Source organism: Benincasa hispida, chromosome 3 (assembly GCF_027475165.1).
Source record: "Benincasa hispida cultivar pf3 chromosome 3, pf3_genome.v1.1, whole genome shotgun sequence".
Lineage (NCBI taxonomy): Eukaryota > Viridiplantae > Streptophyta > Magnoliopsida > Cucurbitales > Cucurbitaceae > Benincasa > Benincasa hispida.
Genome location: NC_143480.1, coordinates 45931217 through 45952397, shown reverse-complemented (window position 1 = coordinate 45952397; position 21181 = coordinate 45931217). Strand labels below are relative to the sequence as shown.

Below are 21181 nucleotides of genomic sequence, written 5' to 3'. Positions count from 1 at the left end.
AACTTATCACGCTATTCTAAGGCTTATCCATTTGTGAGCTAGTAGGGGACCTAATGAACCTACAGATCATTGGACTCCAACAATCCGAGATTAATTGGTTAAATTTTTTACATCAAATTAACCCTCATTCGTTAACTACTGGGTCATTCCACTAAAATCCAATAGTTGCTAGATATATTGTGTCCACTTGATAACCATGATTAGTAAGTTAACCCTTCACAAGTTGTTTGTAATAACAGTTGGGTCAAAAGGCCGTTTTACCCCGAGATTACCTCTTGTTACTTAAGTCTCGCTAATTCTCTAATGAACAATTAGTTTCCGATCACAAAAGCGAGTCCCTCTCGGGCCAATGAGAGGGTGGGGCCCCTTGTTCAAAACCATGATTAGTAAGTTAACCCTTCACAAGTTGTAATAACGGTTGGGTCAAAATGCCGTTTTACCCCTAGATTACCTCTTGTTACTTAAGTCCCACCGATCCTCTAATGAACAATTAGTTTGTGATCCGATCACAAAAGCGAGTCCCTCTCGGACCAATGAGAAAGTGGGGCCCCTTGTTCAAAACCTAGAGTTAGCACTTAAGGAAACAACCTCTCTACTATCCCTAAAAGCGAGTAGGAGTGAATTTCGTCTTGCACCATATTTTTCCAGCTATCTACTCGGTCTTACCCCTAAAATGGGAAGCTTATTGAGCCGGTGCTGTTGAGCCAACCCTCACCTATACAAATCTAAGGATAATCCTAAATAAACAGGAGTTCATAGTTAGCTCAGGATTAAGGTTAAGTTATCTAGGTTATTGTTTTGAAATAGTCAGTCTTAAACAGTAAACAACGTTATAAAGTAAGAGTGACTGATTTCTTGGTCCGATCTTGCACAAGACGCCCTCACTCCTCATGTCACTACATTTACGAATCAGGATCACTTCGTCTGTAGCACTTTATAACTTTTTATAACAACTACAGAGTGGACCGCATCTGATAGTGTTACTAAAATAAGGCACCCAACCTTATTCATATACTATAGATCATTTAGACTATTTACTCGAACCTGATCCACTCTTATGTCTCCACATAAATTTCGAGTACTCATGTAATAGTCATGAATCTTTTAGTTTATTGGATTTGTTTCTAAAACGGCTTATTCATATATTCAACAACTACTTTATCAATTTACAGAATGAGTTTATCGTTTATAAACCACGAGTTTTAGAACATAAAACCCAACAACAATGTTTGATAATAAAAAAAAATTATATTTATTTCTTAAAATTACTTTACAACGGTTTTAATCTTTACTAGGAAAATATTTGAAATCTAGCCAAATTTCAAAAATAAAAACAAGTTCTTGAAGGGCTCTTTTCCCCTTCAAAACTTGGCTTTCATTTTGAAATCACTAATTCAAATAAGAAAATTCATATTAAAAGTAATGTTATAAACTCTAATGTTAAAAACCTAAATGTACATTAGAGGTTGATTTTGGGAGAGTTAGAAGTGATTTTGAGACATTATTAACCATTTTTTGTGCTTGGTAAATCAAATTGTGATTAAATCTATTAAAAGCACTTTTAGAGAATCACGCAGTGTATAAAATCAATCTCCTACTAGCTTTAAATTTTTGTGAAATAAAAATTTATTTTTTAAAAACTAAATTTTAATTATATTCTTTAAAATTAAGATTTATCTTATATATCCAATACCTTTCCCACGTAACCAAAATCTATCACCTCATTCATTTTTGTAAATCATGCCATATTGATTTTTTTTTAAAAAAAAATGTTATAACATTTTCCATTAATATTACTAATTATCACTTCAAAATTAAAGTACAAAAATCGATAATTCGAGGAGCACGTACTCCTGATCCCTATATGACTCCGTCCATCCTAAGATAGTAAATTATGGATAAAATGTAAATCAGTTCCCTCAAGAGTCAAAGTCTCAACCAATAGTGTAATATTAGAGCAATAAAAACAATGATTTTTTTTTTCTTGTCTTTTGCACAAAAAGAGAAGAACTCATTACAACTGGTAAGTTTGTGCCACATGGGCTACAATGTAATGTTATCATTTTTTAGCTTCTCAAGTAATCAAGGAGAATTTAAAAAAGATATAAAAATGTATGACCCATCACAACAAAAACAACTCATGACTCACATAGATACAATTTAGTTAAGATCAAACTAGATAGAATGTGTTAACATTAAGAACCAATTTAAATATAACTTAGTAGATAAATACACAAATTAAATTATGATGGTTTGATTCTTACATCTCCGTATAATTTTTTTTTAAAAAAAAAACTTAACATTTTGGTCTCTTCGTGTTTGGAGTAGGACAACAATTTAGTTGAAAGCCAACGAGAATCATGGAGGCTGCTTAATGGTATCATCAGAAAGTCTCTTTTGATTAGATAAATTAATTATTCAATTCCTTCAATTGCATAATTGTAAGAATACTTTAAAAGTAAACGTTATATTACAAATATATATATATATATATATATATATATATATATATATATATATATATAATATTAAAAACTGAGCTAAAAAATGTTGTGTCACAAATATTAGAATGAAGATTCGAACCTAAAACTCGTTAAAAGCGAAAAGGATAGACTACATTATTTAGGTTTCCAATAAAAATTATTTGTAAAAGATTAAAATGGATTGAAGTGTAACAAGTTGGAGCTAAATTAGTTAATACATTTAGTCCCTTCTGCGATAAAAAAATTCTTTTACCCATCAAAATGTTGTTAGAATTAAACTAATATAATAATTAATTTAACCATTCACAATATCCCTCGTTTTAAAAGAGAAACATATCCTTAAAAGACTTTTAAACATGCGTATGAATGTCTCTAATAGTTTAAGAGTCTAAAATGACAATTTTTTCACACCTTTTCTCTTGGGTTCACTTTTAATTAAATTTGGTAAATGAATGGGATTGTGAAATCTATTTAATTTTATACTTTTAAAAGTTTTAAATATATAGATTCCTAATTAACTTTTATAGTTGTGTTTGTAGTCTCATTATACTTTGAAACGTTTTGATAATTTTAGATCATTTCTCACGTTATGCCTAAATCTATTAACATTTAACCTTTATGTAATTCATTATGTATTGAAGAATCGTGCTAAAAGTTATCCTTACTAAGATCCTTAAAATTGTATATGATTAATTCGAGGGTCATATTAACTGTGAGGACATGCACGAAATAAAATTTAAACATTTAAACCTTCATTAAAACTCTTTGAAAGTATAAATATTTAATACTCACAATTTGCAAGGTTTATGGACCAAATTCAAAATACATTTGAATATAGTTTTGGTCCCTACTTTTGACTTTGGCTCATACTTTCAATATATCGAATTAGATGATCTCTATACTCTCAACAACTTTTTTTTTTTTTTCATTTCAATCATTTGGGTCACTCTACTTTTAAAAAATGACTATTTTGATCTCTTTATCTTTTTATTGGTTAAATTATAAATTTGGTCCATATAGTTTAGAGAAAATTAGAGTTTAATTCCTATAGTTCTAAAAGTTAGAATCTAGTTCTTATGGTTTGATAAAGAAAAAAAACTCATCAATAGTCTAGGATTATTTATGAGAATTTTATCAAACCATATAGAATAAATTCGATTTATAAATCATAGGAACTGAATTCTAACTTTTTTTCAAAATAGGACAAAATTTGCAATTTTTTTTTTTTTTTTTGTTTAATCTCTTGTCCTTTGATCAAATTTTATCATGATACTTGTACTTCATTTACTAAATTTCGAAAAATATAACCATATAAATTTGTAATAAAATAGTTCTATTATATATAAAAATTTTAAAAAATAAGACCAAAGTGGTCACTTTTTAAAGGACATTTTGAATTTAAAAACTATAATCAGTATAAATCAAAAGTACATATAAAGATCAAAACAAATATCATAAAGATACATTGATTAAAATAAACTAAAAAGTATAGAGACGAGAATGACATTTAAATATAAGTTTATTATTATGATTATTATTATTTTTAAAGGAAGGGTAAATATATTATATTCCAATCCCATTATTCTCCCAACATTTAGTTATAAAATCTATGCTAAGTGTGTATTCCACTGTCCCATTGTGCTACCAAACATTTTGCCTTATATATTAAATTCAAGTTAAAATTTTGTCACAAACCAAATCTCTTTTCCTTTTTACAGACCTAAAGCTTTTGTTAAGTTCTTCCTTTTCTCTCCTTCTTTCTCTTTCTTTCTTCCTCTTTTATATACTATATACATACAAACCCCTAATAAATGGCGGTCGTGGCGGCGACGGCGATTGTGTGGCGAATGCGCCTAGGCTTAGCTTTACGAGCGGCTTTGGCATGTGCCATAGTCGGTGTCGTCACGATTTTCGGGCCGGCGCCGGTCAGACGGTTACTGGCGTTCTCGGCTTTCTCTTATGTCACCACTATTTCCATTGTACTTTCCGACGCGGTATCGGTCGGTGATGCCGTCAGGGGTGTGTGGCACGTGATGTGGGCGGTAGTGTCGGTGGTGGTCTTGTCTGTGCCGTGCTTGTGGCTGATCGGACCGGGACGATTCACCGGTGCGGCATCGGCGGCGTTGGCGGTGATTGTCAGTGCGTTTGTGGTGGCGCTGCCGGAGCGGACCCACTTGCTGACGAAGCGAATTGCCTTTGGACAGCTGGTGATCGTGTACGTTGGGACAGTGATTCACGGCGGTCAGATCAGTTTTGTTATGCACCCAATTCGGGTTGCGTCCAGTACGGCTGCCGGAGCTCTCGCCGCCGTCGCCGCCATGATGCTTCCCTTCCCACGCCTCGCCTTCTTCCAGGTAAAATCAAGGTCCAGAAATAATTTTCATAGATACGACCAAAATTTTTGTTAAAATAAAATCTTGATTTTATAAATATATAATCTTTCTTCCTCCGATAACTTGATCCTACTTACAATAAAATATTTTTAAATGTTTTTTATATTTAAAAACCCCTTTTTTACTTTTTTTTTTAATATTTATTGTTTTATTTTATTTTTTAGTTATATTCCTTCCTAATTTAAGAGGAAAAAATCCATTCCAACCACACATTAAAAATAATAATAAAAAAAATCCTCAAAGATATTTTAAAAAAGAATTGTCACATGACAAACTATAATTAGACAAAAAAAAATGAACTACATAAAAATGAATGACTCAAGATGTCTATAAGTATTTTTCATATTTAAAAGACAAATTCTTTGAATACAACGTTAAAAAAGTTCAAACATCTTTTCATAATTGTGATGTAATATTCTAAAAGAATTAAAAGTAATAACCTTTTTTTATAGATATTTTTATGAAAAACTGTTTTAAATGAAAAATCTGTTGAAAATATTTATAAATATAGTAAAATGTCACAATTTATCAGATATCTATTAATGACTATTCGTGTTTATCAGTGATAGATGATAATGACATTTTGCTATATTTATAAATATTTTTTTTGTTCATTTTTCTGTATTTAAAAATAACCCCATTTTTATTACACCAAAACTCAAATACTAACCGGAGTATATTTGAAATACTTAAAACCAAGAAGCAAATTGGAAAAAGAAATATTAGTAATTATAAGGGGCCTTTCTAAATATATTTTTAAAAAAATTGGGAATTTTCAATTTATATAATCAATCAAACATTATGAAATCAGAGATCACTATAAAGAGTGATCTAATTAATTTAATTGTATGGCATAATTATTCTCTTAACCACAATAATACTCAAATCTCCATATGAACAAAAGAATTAATTGAATTTTATTTTATTTTTAGTTTAAAGTAAAAAAAAAAAAAAAAAAAAGACAATTATTCACTCTACTAAGTTTATGTCAAATCAACGAATGTTTGTCTACATGTATATATATATTGAAGGGCAACACACATTCTCAAAATTCATACTTATAAATGAACCATTAATGAAACTTTTGAAAAAAATAGATAAAATGATTTTAGCAAAACGTTGAATATTTGGATAAAATATTGCCAAAGTAAGTATAGGTAAGAGGTAATAATTGGCATAAGCTTATTTCCTGTTAGCCATAATCTCCAGTTTGATCTTCATACTCCATTGATTGTACTAAAAAAAATAAAAGGAAAATTACCTTTTAAGTCCCTAAGTTTTGAAGAATGTGTGTTTGGTCATTAAATTTTAAAAATATATTTTTTTTAGTCCCCAGGTTTATAAAAATAGACTCATTTGGTTCCTAAGTTTTCAAAATATACCTTTTTAGTCATTGAGTTTTTTAAAATAGGTTTATAAGGTCCTTGAAGTATTTTTTTTGTTTGATTTTTTTAAAAATAATTATGTGATATTTAAAATTAGAAAAGATAGTTTTAGAGAGGATGTAATTTTTTTAAAAAAATATATATATTTTTCTAATTTAGAATGTCACATAATTATTTAAAATAATAATATAAAGTTATTTGAGAGACTTTTTAAAAACTCAAGGACTAAAAAAACACATTTTGAAAATTCAGGGATCAAATGTGTCTATTCTTATAAACCTATGACTAAAAATGTACATTTTTAAAATTCAGAGACCAAAAATATATATTCTTTAAAACTTGAGAACTAAAAAAGTAATTTTTCCAAAATAAAATTATACATCAATCTATGTAGTTTATTATAAAATTCATATAGAATTATATACTAGGCCCACTAACTTTTTTGTTAGTACAATTAAAGTAGAGGGATTTGAACATAAACCTGATAATTATCATCCCGTGATTTAAACTTTAGAAAAGAGTTTCTGTTTAAATAATTTTCTTTTAGAAAAATCTATATAAAAAATTACATTGACAACAAAATAAATATTTTGGTTATTTTATAATTGCTGTAAAAATATATCTTTGGTATTTATTCTCACAAAACGTCATTCTCTCAGAATATATGTGGCCTACCAATTGTATAATTGCAAAGAACATGGACAAATTAAGGTGTTCAAATTTTTTATCATCTAAATACAAATTTCAGCCATTAAGATATTTCTTCACATATGAAAATAAGATACGAACCTCTGACTTCAATGAAAAGAACTGATGCATCAATAGATGATGATTATAGATCGAAATTATTAATTTTTGACGTGGAAATAAAATGAGAATATTTTTTGTAAAAAAAAAAGGAATATATTATGAATGATATTATTTTGGTGCATGTGGGTGCAGATAAGGAAACTGAGTAGGGGTTATTGTGAGAATGGTTGCGAGAGAATTGGGGCAATGGTGGAAGGGGTGGGTGCGAAGAGCAAAGCAGAGGCAATTGCATTGATGGTTGAAGCCAAGTCTCTATCAACAAATGGAACAAAGCTTCTTCAAAGTATCAAAGCCAATATGGTATGATCACTTCACCTTTTTCATTTTTTAAATCAACAACGAAGGAGCTTTAATTAGGTTTAAATGCGTCTCGTTTCGTTTTATTTTTAATCTTATATTTTTAACTTTTTATTTTAGTATCTAAAAAAGATGAAGTTAAAAGTACATAGACAAAATGAAAAAGATTAAAAGCTCATGGATAAATGTAGTATTTAAGATCCTGTTTAGTAACCATTTCGTTTTTTTTTAAAAAAAAAAAAAATTAAATCTATTTCTTCTCTATTTCTTATATTGATTTGTATTTTTCTTAAAAAAATATATAATAAATGAAGAAATTTGGAGGTAGAAGTGGTATGTTTAATTTTAAAAAATAAAAATAAAAAATTAAATGATTATCAAACGAAGGCTAAATAATTGTTTTATAAAAACAAAGAGGAAATTAAATTTCAAATTTAATTGAGGGAAAGGTTTGATCATCCATCCATTATTGTTAAAAAAGTTAATGCAGTTAGACTCATAAATGAGGATTATTTGTCAAGAACATTTTTAAATATAAAAGATATTTGAAAATATTTTACATTTTATAGCAAAAAGTTCCAAAAGTACTGTACTTTTGGAACTTTTTATTAGAAAATATAAATATTTTTAAAATTTTTATATTTATAAGAATTTCCTTATTTGTCATGGTAAGTAACTAAATAATATAGAGAGGATAAAATAGATAGTAATATATATATATATAATGACATATAAAGTAAAATTTAAATTGATACTTTTGATCTACCTATAGTTACAACCAAATTATATAATGTCAAACAATTAATATTACATTAAGGAAGGTTAGTTAGTACCGGTAGAAATTTACTCTTAAATATTTTTTTAAAAAAGAAAATTATGCTTAAAACTTTATTTTGTTTGTTGGTTTATCTTTATGTATTTTCCTTTTCTTTTGACGTACATATTTTATACATGAAATAAAATACATCTATTTTTTTTTGTTCATGTTGGTAAATTACATTTAAGTTTGATTATAAAAAATAGATTGTATTTTATTTCATCGATACTATTATACATATAAATAATATCTCTTAACAAAAGATGAATAATTTTAACCTTCAACAAACACGAGAATAAAAAAAAAAAAATTTCATTAATATAAATAATGTTACTGATTAACATTGAAATATGAATTTATAACCGCCTAAAGAAAATAAAATTCTCCCAGCCTTGTAATTACAAATTTAGTCCTCAAACTTCTAGCTTCGCTCTTATTTGGTCCATAAATCTTAATAGATAATTGTTTTTTCAATTTTTTTTACTACAATAATAATTTAGCGATAAAAAGATTCAAAACTCGACCTCATGATTATGACCAAGAGTTTCTATATAACTTAAACGACACAATAAAAGCTTTTTCTATCCCAATCTGTAAGATAAATAAAATTCTTTTTTTCTTCAACTCCGCTCATATAAACCGATACCCAGAACTTCCATTAACAAAAAAATGGAAAAGATTCAAAACTCGACCTCATGATATGAGTTGATTCTAAAATTTTTAAAATCACTTTTTATAGTTTAAAATCATTCTTAAGTATGTTTTTAATTATTTAAAATCAATTTCGTTGATATCAATATTATACTCATAAAGTTAAATATTAAATTAATTTTCTCACAATAAAAAACATATTTTGATTTTTTTTCATAGAAGTGATCTTAAAAATTTTAAAAATAAATCACCCCTAACTTATAAGTTATTACGTAATTTTTCCATAATTTGGAAGTTTAGAGAGTTCGAATCATAACCATTGTTCTTGTGAACACAGAGAGGAATGATTTGGGAGAGACGACAGATGGGCTTCGACATTGAAGAAAAGATGGAAGAAATTGAAGTTGCAATGAGAGGAATGGAAGCCGCGTTAACTTCCCCTTCAATGGCCTTCGGAGCAATGGATGAACAACTCTGCAATTTCCTCAACAATCTCAAAACCAAAGCCATCTTAAAGCTACAGCAATTCAAGATCTCCGTTCCTTCTACTTCCACAACCGCGCCGGAGACAAAGCCCACCTTCTCAATCCCTCTGCCTCTCAACATTTCTCCCATTACTCCTCAGATTCTGCCCACTTCCTTCTTCTTGCGTTGTATGGAAATCCTTCTGTACGACTCAACTGCCTCCGCCGCCGGCCGGAATCTCATCTCCGAGGTGGAAATCGGTCGGAGAGCCAATGGGGAAGAAGCAACCGAGTTGAGAGACCATCGTACAAAAGAAACTCGTTGGGGCATTTTGTCGAACATGTTGCCTACAAACCAGAGTTTGCGTTTTGCGTTGAAGTGCTCGATTACATTGGGGCTTGCTGTGTTTCTGGGTCTGACTTATACAAAGCCAAATGGGTATTGGTCAGGATTGACGGTTGCCATCAGCTTTGCAACTGAGAGACAAGCCATATTTACTGTTGCAAATGTTCGAGCTCAAGGGACGGCAATTGGGTCAATCTATGGCGTTTTATGCTGTTTCATTTTAAAGAAATATGAGTATTTATGGCTCTTACCTCTTCTCCCTTGGGTTGTTTTTACCAGCTTTCTTGTTCATAGTAGAATGTATGGTCAATCTGGTGGGATTGCATCAGCATTAGGCGCATTGCTAGTTCTTGGGAGGAAGAATTATGGCATTCCATCTGAGTTTGCAAATGCTAGAATCACAGAAGCTTGCATTGGATTGCTCTGTTTTCTAACAGTGGAGATTGTATTCAACCCAACAAGAGCAGCAACTTTGGCAAAAACAGAATTCTCAACAAGTTTGGTGGCCATTCAAGATTTCATCAAAAGGGTAATCCTCATTCCCCAAAAAAACTTGAATGAAACTTCTAATTTCATTTCATTGATAGAATACCACAAAATTCTGAAATCCCATGTTAGTCAATTAGAAAAATTCATTGTTGAAGCTGGGTTTGAGCCTAATTTCTGGTTCACACCTTTCCAAGGTGGCTGCTATGAGAAACTTCTGAAATCCCTCCAGAAAACAGTGGATATCTTACAGATTATGCTGCATGAAATGAAGTTTCTGTCTCTAGAACTCAATAGGTCTGGGCTTGTTGTGAAGGAACTCCATGATAGTTTAAGTGAAGACATGGAAGCTTTCAGCAAAAAAGTTGGATGCTCTCTGGAGTTCATGGATAAGGTAAGCCTAATAAAGTCCTTAAAAGAATTGCAGAACAAAAACTGGAACCAATGTTCTGAAATGGAGATGGGGAAGAAGGCTTCAAATGATGGATGCAAAGCTTTTGCTTTAAGTGAAGAAGATGTTGAGAAAATTGTGGGTTCTTTCTGCCAACGTGCAAATGAAATACTGAGCAAAGCTTACACAAATGATGAAGTTGAGGGAAATCTGAAAGGCCAAATGACATTATGTTTGAGTTCCATTGGGTTTTGTATGGAATGTTTGATGAGAGAAACAATGGTGATGGAGAAAGAAGTGCATCAGCTTCTGAAACTGGAGAATCCATCCATTCATATAAATTTGCAAGAACTTTCAACAAAAGTAAATGCTTACTGTACAAAATAAACTAACTAGAAATTCAAATCCATAGTGAGATATTTATAAAGATACACTGAGTTTGCTTTGCAGTAATCAGGCAAAGTTTATGGTCTGACTGATGCAAAAGCTTGACATACTTGATACTTCTCTGTGTTCTAAGTTCAAATAAAGTATTTAAATGCCTTGATTATTTTTTAAATCAAAAGGCAAGCAACATGTTATATGTAATGTATCTTGATTGGTGCATAAGTTTTCTTTATTGCAATAATTGTATTATTAACGAAGAAAAAATTCCAAAGTCTCATGATTACACTTAGCTTTTGGTCCACTAATCTTTATTAGGAGCAACTTGCACTACGGCTAGTAGTAATGCCAGCATGTGCAAAGCCATGCACACTTAAATTTACAATATCTTTATTTTAAAAAAAAAAACATTTTTTTCCAGTTTTGTGGCAAATAGGACTATGAACCTTACCAAGTTTCTACGAGTCTCTGAAGAATTTTGTGTTTAGCAGGGTTGGGTTTTGAGTTTTAGAAAGTGTCTAATACGTTTTTAAACTTTTGTTTTTGTATTCAACAAATCTTTAGACTTTGAATTTTTATTTCTCGGAATCCTTGCGACTTAGGCAACATGTGGTACTTTAGACTAGCCTCATTTGGTTTAAAGATAATAATCCCAGACATTCACTCATTACCTATCTTGTTGTTTGAAATCGATGTATGATGGTATTAATAGGTGGTGTTTTGATATCCGTAGTGAATGTGTTATGTGCTTTGAAGGAGTTGAGTCTCGAGATAATTTATTCTTTGGGCCAGACTATTTGGGGGACATGCTCTTGTGTCACTTTAGTGTAGCAATCAATTGGGAGTAAGATATGACAAGCCGCTTGGTGTGCGATTATTTATCATATTTGACATGAGCGTAATATGTGTGTCCATGAAGCTACCTTGCGTCCATTCTAGGTGGTCAGTCAGGTTGTTCAGTTCAAGTTTTTTCTTTGCTAATCAAAGTGGTTTGAGGCTTTGATTGATGAGACTGCAGAGGTTTTTCTCTTTGGGACCTCTTCTCTTGAGTTGTGTGTGTTTGATTTTCTTTATTATTCTTTTCTTTTGGTTGTGGTTTGTTTGTGCCTTGACTTCACAGTGATAACCAATTCTCTTTTTAGCTTAACATTTAATTCTCTTTTTAGCTATCCAATACTTTAAAAAAATAATAATATAAAATATTTAATAAAAAAATATATTTTTAAATAAGAATCTCAGTTCTTCAAAATTTCATCAATATTGATTAGAGATTTAACTTGGATGCAATTTTTACCCCAACTTTAGGACTAACTCCTTAATTTAGGCCATTCTTAATTAAAGTAAAAATATTTAATAAAAAAATGTTCTTTAGGCAAATAGGGATCAACAATACACCCACCACAACCAATCACACCTAAACCCTAACCAAGAAGGAAAAAAGCATTATATGGAAAAAGACTTATTTTCATATCAAAGAACATACTTGAGAGGAGAACAAAGATGCAATGTTATGAGTAGATTTGTTCTCCCCTTGAAGGATATAATAAAACTACATCGTTTCCAACAAAAAGAATATCCTCAACGATGATTCCAATTTCTTTTTTTTTTTAATAGACAATATTATTATACAACAACAAGAGGGATCTCACAGCCTGGGATCAAGGTACCATAGTAAACAAAGCACCTACATAACAACGGACAGACGGAACAAGTATAACACCAGCATAACCAATAAAAAGTGATATGAACAAACCAACCAGAAGCAAAAAGTAATCATAACAAAAAATCCCCAAACCGAGGACAACCCAAGAACCATAGTAACAAAAGACAACAAAAAAACAAGTAAGCTAGAGAAGGTTATGAAGATCAATCCGCCAAGAGACAGTACGCACATAGACCATAGAGACGATAAGCTGTAACAAAGTAGATGCCATTCTCGGATGCCCGCCATGCAACCGACGATTCCTCTCCTGCCAAATATAATAAATTGACGCACACTAGAAAACTCGAAATAACTTACTCCGAACATGCTTACTAGACCCCACCCGATACACCTAGCTCAACTCCACATCCCACTCAGAAACCCGATGAGACGAACCTAACAGAGGCAACATACCCTCCCAAACCTCATCCCAAACACACTGTCAAAAAACAAATGATTTCGAGACTCCACCCCATCGAAAGCAGACAGACAACATCCACCGTTCGATCTTACCTCCTCAACCAATCTCGATTACCTAATCTATCCTTCATTGCCAGCAGGGCACAAAAAGAATGTCTCGGAATATTACCCCTAGACCAAACTAGATGAGCCCAGGACACTCTAGGACACCTCAGACGCAAACTCTCCCAAGCACTAGCAATGGTGAACTGACTATTACCACTCGATACCCGAACCCAACAATCCTCCCCACTCACCCTCGGCTCCACATCCTCAACCAGGCCCACAATTTAAGAAGTTCCCAAGAAATCGAAAGCCAATGTCAACAACCATCAATAGATAAAAAATCTGACAGTCTAGCCTCATGACGACTGGTAGCATCATTAATCACGTGATCCCCATAAATCTTGAAAATGGACCCCACAGGTAGCCACAGGTCTTACCAAACAAAAAATCTCCTCTCATTACCAATCTACATACTAACAAATGACTTAAGCCTATTACGACAACATAAAATCACCTCAAACACCGGGACCGCCCTATCTCAGTACGAATTGCCTAACGAACAACTTTGAAGCACATACTCCTCCATCCATGCAACCCACAAGGAACCAGACTGCACCAACAATAACCAGAACAATTTTAAAATAGCCGCTACATTCCAGGAAGAAGTATGATGGATACCCAAACCCCCTTCAACTTTCGGCAAACAAACCTCATCTCAAGCAACACGCACCCCCCTCCCTACCATCAATCCGCCCTCTCCACAAGTAAGCCCGTGAAATACGATCAACCTCATGGGCAACAGAACCAGGCAACACAAACACACTAAACCAATATACCTGGAAGCTCTGCAACACCGACCAGACCAACTACAAATGACCCGCAAAGGAAAGGGATCTCACAGCCCAACTTCTAACCCGAGTAGTAATCTTTTAAATCAAAGGGGCACAATCCATAGCCTTCAACCTACCCGACAACAAAGGAAGCCCAAGATAACGAACAGACAAATACCCAAGAACAAACCCCATAGTCCTAGCCAACTCCCTAGCCACATCACAAGAAACACCAGCAACAAACATAGAGCTTCACATAGCCACCAACTCAAATAACTCCGCAAACAGACTTAACACCTGATTCAAAAACTCAATGAACCATGATCAGCTGCACAAAAAAATCATGAAGTCATTAGCAAATGATAAGTGAGTCAACCTCACCTTTTTACACCTATGATGAAACACAAAAGAGGGCAGAGGGTTATTCACCATACAAGATAAGACCTCCATAACCATCACAAACAGGAACGGGGACAAAAGATCCCTCTGCCTTAACCCTTTCCTACCAGGAAAGTACCCCTCAAGAGATCCATTAATCATCATAGAGAAAAAAAGGGATGTAACACAAGCACGAATCCAACTCACAAACTTCAAAGGAGTACCAATGGCCAAAAGAACACCAAACAAAAAGTCCCAATTAATAGAGTCATAGGCCTTCTGAAGGTCCATCTTCAGCACACAATGAGGTTTACCCCTATTAAGCTGATACCCCCTAACAAGCTCTTGGCACAATAAAATATTATCAGTGATACACCGCCCTTGTACAAACGCCGATTGGTTCCCACTGATAAGCCAAGGCAAACACCCACGAAGTTTGTTAGCAATCATCTTAGAAATACATTTATCACCACATTACAGCAAGCAATAAGGCGAAAATCCACCATACGATCAGCACTAGGACATTTAGGAATTAGGGTCAGAGTTGTGGCGTTTACCCCATAGGAAAGATAATACATAACAAAGAAATGGCGCAGAGCCGTGCAAAAATCCTCCCCAACCACACTCCAAACATATTTATAGAATTCCACATGATAACCATCTAGGCTAGGAGCTTTCCCCGATTTCATAGAAAACAAGGCATTACGTACCTCCTCCCTAGTAACAGGACTGCACATGTCCCTAAGACACTCATCAGGCCACTAAAATTGTACGATTTCATCAATCTGGGTCGTAAGGTCCCTATACGCCAACTTCTACATCCCTAAACTTCCATTAAAGTATTTAACAGCCATATTTGCCACTCTGCTATGTGACGACTAACAAATCTCATCAGAATCATTCATCGAGAATAAACCATTTCTAACCAACCACGCCCGAACCGACCGATGAAAGAACAACGTGTTCTGATTTCTCAGCTCCAACCATTGAACATGAGACTTTTGACGAAGTGAAGCCTCCTTCAATCTTGCTAACCTCCAAAACTCCTCAGTCGTCGAGGTAGCCTCACCAATCAAAAACTCAGAAGATGGGTCACGCTCCACGGCAGCCTGAGCGAACTCCATCCTACCTCTGGCCTCCCGCATCAAACATCTCAAACCTTCAATATGCTTACTAAAAGTAGAACGAAACACCGGTTTTAAGGTCTAAATTCCTCGTCAAACTAACCAAAAGGAACACTCCAGGATGCGTCTTCTAAAAGAGGCAACGACAGCCATGAAATCAGCAGAATCGGCCCAATGATTAAAATACTAAAACGTGGGTACCAGACGAGCAACACAACCATCAATGGAAACCAAAATGGGGCTATGATCAGAAATCCCTCACGGCTTCACTCTAACCCTAGTATGAGGACCATGATCAGTTCATAACTCATTCATTAGGGACCTATCTAAGCAACGCAAAATACCAGCTCCCTTAACCTTACTCGTCCACATAAACCAGTTCCCCTGAACACCCAATTACACTAGATCAGCTTCAAGAATAGCCCTATCAAACTCCTCCATCTCCCCCTATAAGGATTACCCTCAAAACCCTCCAAAGGATTACAAATATCATTAAAGTCAACCATAACCAGCCCTCTAATTTGCCGATCAAAGCAAATATCAATCAACGGTCTCCAAAGAACACGCCTCTCGGACACAATATTAGAGGCATAAACAACAGCCACATTTATAGCATCAGTAGAACTCATCGCTCTGAGACACCTTACGATGCACTGATCATCAATAATCTTAGGAGATGAGTCATACAGATTCTTCTTCCATATCACCTAAATGCGCCCTACACCTCTCGGGCTATAGCTACACATACAACTCCAAGAGTCTCCAAATCTGCCAAACATAAAGTCAAAATTCTCTACACGCACCCTAGTCTCAAGTAGACAACAAAAGCTTACAGATGAAGAATAAAGAAAATTCGCCACCATCCTACATTTAACAGGTTCATTCAAACCCCTTACATTCCAGAGCACCAGATCATGATACTGACAAAAAATCTTTACTGCCACCCCCCACAGGCATTTTACTTGTACTCCCACCAGACATACCCATAACACGCAGTGGATCAGGGTCAGATTGCACTATAGCCAGCGTAAGAGAATCATCCCCCTCTTCCCTTAGAATATCAAATTGATTATGTTCAACAACATGCTTAACAAAACCTATAATTCCGGGGGACCCCCAAACATTTCTACCAGTACCTAGGGAACCAACCGTCCGCTCTCGACGTCGACGATTTACCAGAGTGAACTCATTACCACCACCCTCACCTCTACCCAACCAAGGTGATTGCACATCACAAACATTTGTACTACCCTCATGAATGGCACCTCCATCTCCCCCTAGTGTGTAAAGACATCCTTTTTAACACTTACCTCCCTAGCACATCCCTCACTAGCCACCACAATACTCAAATCATAATCATTCACCACGCTCTGCTTTACACACAACTCAGGGGTATGCCCAAAAGAACCACAACAACCACATTTACGAGGTTTCCACTCATAGGTTATAGGGACTATGAATTCCTGACCTTGCATTCTAACAGTAACTATTGGAGGTAACAGCAAGGCGCCATCGAGTTCCACACAAACTCTAACATACGATAGACGATGCCTATCCCTAGTAGCAACAACAAGAGTTACAGGTTTTCCTACTGCACTAGTAATTACTGCCAAACCTCTATCTGTCCACATCTCCAAAGGAACCCTTGCTAATTTAATCCAAATTGGCACAGAATAAAAAACAAAGGTTTCTGGAACAATACCTGGAGACCATTGCCGAAGTAAGATTGGCTTGCCACACAGATGCCACGACCTATTTGCTAACACCTAATCACACGACTCCATTTTGAGGAATTTAAAAATAATCAGTCCATTCTCCAACACCGTAATAGAGGGCATCTTCACACGACCCCAAGTTCTCTGAATAAGCCAAGAGATCATTGAGAAGGGAAGCCTTGCATCCACAAACTGCCCAACCAACGAAGTTTCCCACATACTAATACCATCAGACAATACCTCTTCACATGGTTCCACAACAACCCTGTCATTCTCAACCACCGGAGGAGTGAATTCCAAATTATGTTTCAAATTGGTCCCAAAAAGAGCATTCCACGATTTTTTCCCTCCTTACGGCCTACAACCCTAGACCCCTCACACAAAATCTCACCCCCCAAATCCAGGCCTACTACTCTTTAGCCTATCAAGCCCTTTAGCGCCCCCCTGCCAACGACATCCGGTCCAGGAACCACAGGCCCAGAAAACGTAACCCCACCCACTCGATCCAAACTCTGCCCCGAACCGACCACACACTCCACCTGGCTACCACTACCCAACTACCCTCACCCAACTCGTTCGGCTTCTGGGCCTTTAAAAGCCCACCACGACCTGAAGCCCATCTCCACCCAGGTGCTGAACCCAACCTTAGACTAGATCGGTAGCCTGGTTCATCGGATCTAAGTCAACTTCGTCCATCTTCAACCTTTTGACAGCGGCCACCGATGAGACTCCACTACCGCAACCCTAAACCATACTCCAGGATTCTGCACCACTCTCATTCCCACCATCAGCGACTAAAGCCTCTTCCCTCCCTGAACGCTCCCTAGGACCAGAGCCTCTTTCTTCACACAAGTTTAGGACAGAATTCACTTTCAAGTCACCATTAATATCAATTTCACTAGATACCATTGATTTAAACTTTAAGTCAGCTATCTCTGATTTGAGCACTCGGTATGGTTGGCGAGTTGGTCGAGTAGCATTTTTGTCTTTTAAACGCAATGGAGAGCATTTCCTCACCATTGAAACAAACCTCCCTTACAGATATTTTCGCACAACACGAACAGCAGACGAACCAACCTCTCCTCGAAATTGCCTGACGAAGTCAACTCTACAGAAAGAAGCACATAGCTTCATGCACACCTCAAGATTTTCTCTAATTATTATTCATGGTCCCAATTTCAACAAAAGAAAATTTCTTCCTATTCAAAAGCTTGATACGATCTTGTGCATCACATTCAACTTTAATAAGAGGGTCGTTACTAGACCACTCTTTTTCAATAAAAAAATAAACCCTCCAACAGCGTTTCTGCTTCCAGCAAATTGACATTGCCACATATTTGGACGAACTTGCAACTGCCTAAAATCACCTGATTCTCATGATTATGAACCAGCCAACCAATCCCACCTATATCACCCACTGATAACCAAGTTGCATCTGTATTCAATTTCAATTACTAGCTACTAATGGAGTCCACTTAGAAGGATGGTTGAGCGTAGGAGGAGAGCTCATGGGGGCATGACTTGAACTGATGCGAACGGTCTAGGCATTAAATTATAAATTAAATTTTATTTAATAATTTTGATGTAATTTTAGCATTTTTAAATTTTATTCTTTTTATGACATTTTATTATGGATAATTTTAGTCTTTTTATGTTGCATTAGAATTTTTATTAGGAGGCTATTTAAGCCTTGGTATTAGGTTCGTTTAATCAAATTACAATTAATTGAGTTTTAGCCTCTGTGTTTGGTTTCAAGGTTATAGAGAGTTTCTTGAATTTGCAATTCATTTTAGTTGTATGCCAAGAACATTCAAGTGGAATTGATCATCCTTCTTATGGAGTGTTCGAATCTTGGGTGAGGAATTTGCTCTTACTAAGATATTTGATCTCAAGGCAATCAATGTCTAACATAATCGTTAGGTTTGAAATCATATTGATTTGAGGGTTTTAGTGATTGAGAATTAGGGGTTCTTCATCCGAAAGGGTTTCTAATTCACATTCGTTAGGGAGTGAAGGAACTCTAATTACAGAGGACCTTTGAGCGGAAGTGGATCGTCCAAATCCCATTGTGAATGAAATCATACATTTACAGTCATACAAAACAGATTATGCATTAAACTTAAATTATAGCATGCTTCTTGAAATAAAAACATAGGATAAGAGATTATACCTTTGAAGAACCCGTCTTCAAGTAAATCCTTTGATCAACTTTGTTCACAAACGCAACGAACAATTTGATCTCCCTCGAACAAGCAGCAACTCGATCCTCGAACTAACTAAACACTACCACTAGATTACCTTGGTATTCTTGGTATGAGAATCAAAGAGTGGTGGGCTCTGGTTTATTTTGGTTTGAGGGAAATTTTAGTGTGAAGGAGGAAGACAAACGAGTAAACCAATAAATCTATCGTATAGATGAGAAAGTCTATCGCATAGACTAGCTACTCGATCGTGTAGTCTCTCAAGTGATCGTAAGGTTAGACTTTCTTACTCGATCTCTTATCACATCTGTTTGTACACTCTCACTTTTGGAATAACTAAAACAATTTTATTTATCCCAACTTACCATAAAATCGTATAACTACCTACTAAGGGTGGTTATGGAGAAATATAAATTAATTATCATATAATTAATAAATATGATAACTAACTTATCTTATTATATTTATAACATATAGTTTTAATATTGTATCATATACAATATATAAATCACAGTTCTTTTTCTTTATTTTATGGCGTTTAATATAACTCATATTTATATTAAATTTAATAACTATGAATCTAAACCATAGAAATTATATTTAAATCATATTCAAATATTGGTTCCTCCAATCAAACAATAATGTATCAAATACATTATATAAATTATATCATATATAATTGAATTAATTTAATTATATCACATATAATCAAATTCCCTCTTATTAATTTGAACATTTCAAACTAATCCCAAAAACTGATTCTCAACTTGAATCCATTGAGCTACCAAGGGAACCTTATGGACTTGTAGCTTGAAGCTCCAACGGTACATGAATAACTGATTAAACTCTCTAATCACATTATCCACCATTTGTTAACTACCGGGCACTCTACTAAAGACCGACAACTGCACTCTTCACACTACATATATATTTCTGTGTCCATTGGATATAACTATTTAACAGTACAATGACCCTTCACAAACTGCGCATATGTACAGCTGGGTCAAATTACCATTGTGCCCCTGAGTTACATCTAACTCTTTAACTACCACTGATTCCTCTAATGAACAATAGATCATAGTCTCACTATGACTAAACCCCTCTCGGGCCAAGAGAGGGTGTGATGCCACATTGTTCAAGACACGGTATCAGCTCTTAAGGGAGCAATTTATCTACTTACCTCTGTTTCAAAGAAGAAGTGAATTACATTTTGTGTAGTTGAGTTCCCAATTCCCCAATCAGACAAATCTCCAAAATGGTAGGCTTGTTGAGTTGGCGATCTGGTCACTCTCACCCATGCAAATTAAAGAACCGCCCTCATAGGCAGGAGTTCACAACTCACTCAGGATTTAAATCATGTTACCTATGGTCATCCTAGTGAAATGAAAGTCTCAATTATGAACGACATTATATAACGAGACTAAGCATTTTGTGGTACGATCTTATACCAAATCCTTTGTATATAATATCCACACTTGCATGTCTAATATACGAATGATTAGAATCAGATCATTTGTAGCACTTTACAACATTTGTAACACCTACAAAGCGAGCCATACTCGTAGTGTCACTAGGATAAGGTACCCAGTCTTATCTATATACTACAAACCATTTAAGTTATCACTTAAAACATGATCCACTTATATGTCTCCACATACATGTTTAAGTTACAACGATAACCATGGATCTTAGTTTATTAGTTTGTGGTTAATGCAACTAAAATATTAAATATTTCATAGACAATGTGAATAAAATATCATATTTTATAAATCACAGAATGTCTGTTCATACAAGTGTTTACAAACTACGGGACCCTACGAGATTTAGGGCATCAACCCAAACAGGGAGTTCATATCATT

General features: G+C 34.4%; 1 protein-coding gene across 1 annotated transcript; it reads left to right on the top strand.

The window, feature by feature from the left end:
- Positions 1 to 4113: 4113 nt before the first annotated feature.
- LOC120073933 (uncharacterized) lies at positions 4114 to 11099 on the top strand. Its single transcript, XM_039026853.2, has 3 exons — positions 4114 to 4837; positions 7204 to 7371; positions 9174 to 11099. Exons 1-3 carry the CDS (start codon positions 4295 to 4297, stop codon positions 10908 to 10910), a joined length of 2448 nt encoding a protein of 815 aa, XP_038882781.2. The 5' UTR covers positions 4114 to 4294; the 3' UTR covers positions 10911 to 11099.
- The last annotated feature ends 10082 nt before the right edge of the window (positions 11100 to 21181 follow it).

What these genes read in the sequence shown, in the direction of transcription:
- LOC120073933 (XM_039026853.2), top strand. Translation starts at nt 4,295, where the DNA reads ATGGCGGTCGTGGCGGCGACGGCGATTGTGTGGCGAATGCGCCTAGGC. An exon ending in CACGCCTCGCCTTCTTCCAG is followed by an intron (nt 4,838 to 7,203) that starts GTAAAATCAAGG and finishes ATGTGGGTGCAG; the next exon opens with ATAAGGAAACTGAGTAGGGG. An exon ending in AAAGTATCAAAGCCAATATG is followed by an intron (nt 7,372 to 9,173) that starts GTATGATCACTT and finishes TTGTGAACACAG; the next exon opens with AGAGGAATGATTTGGGAGAG.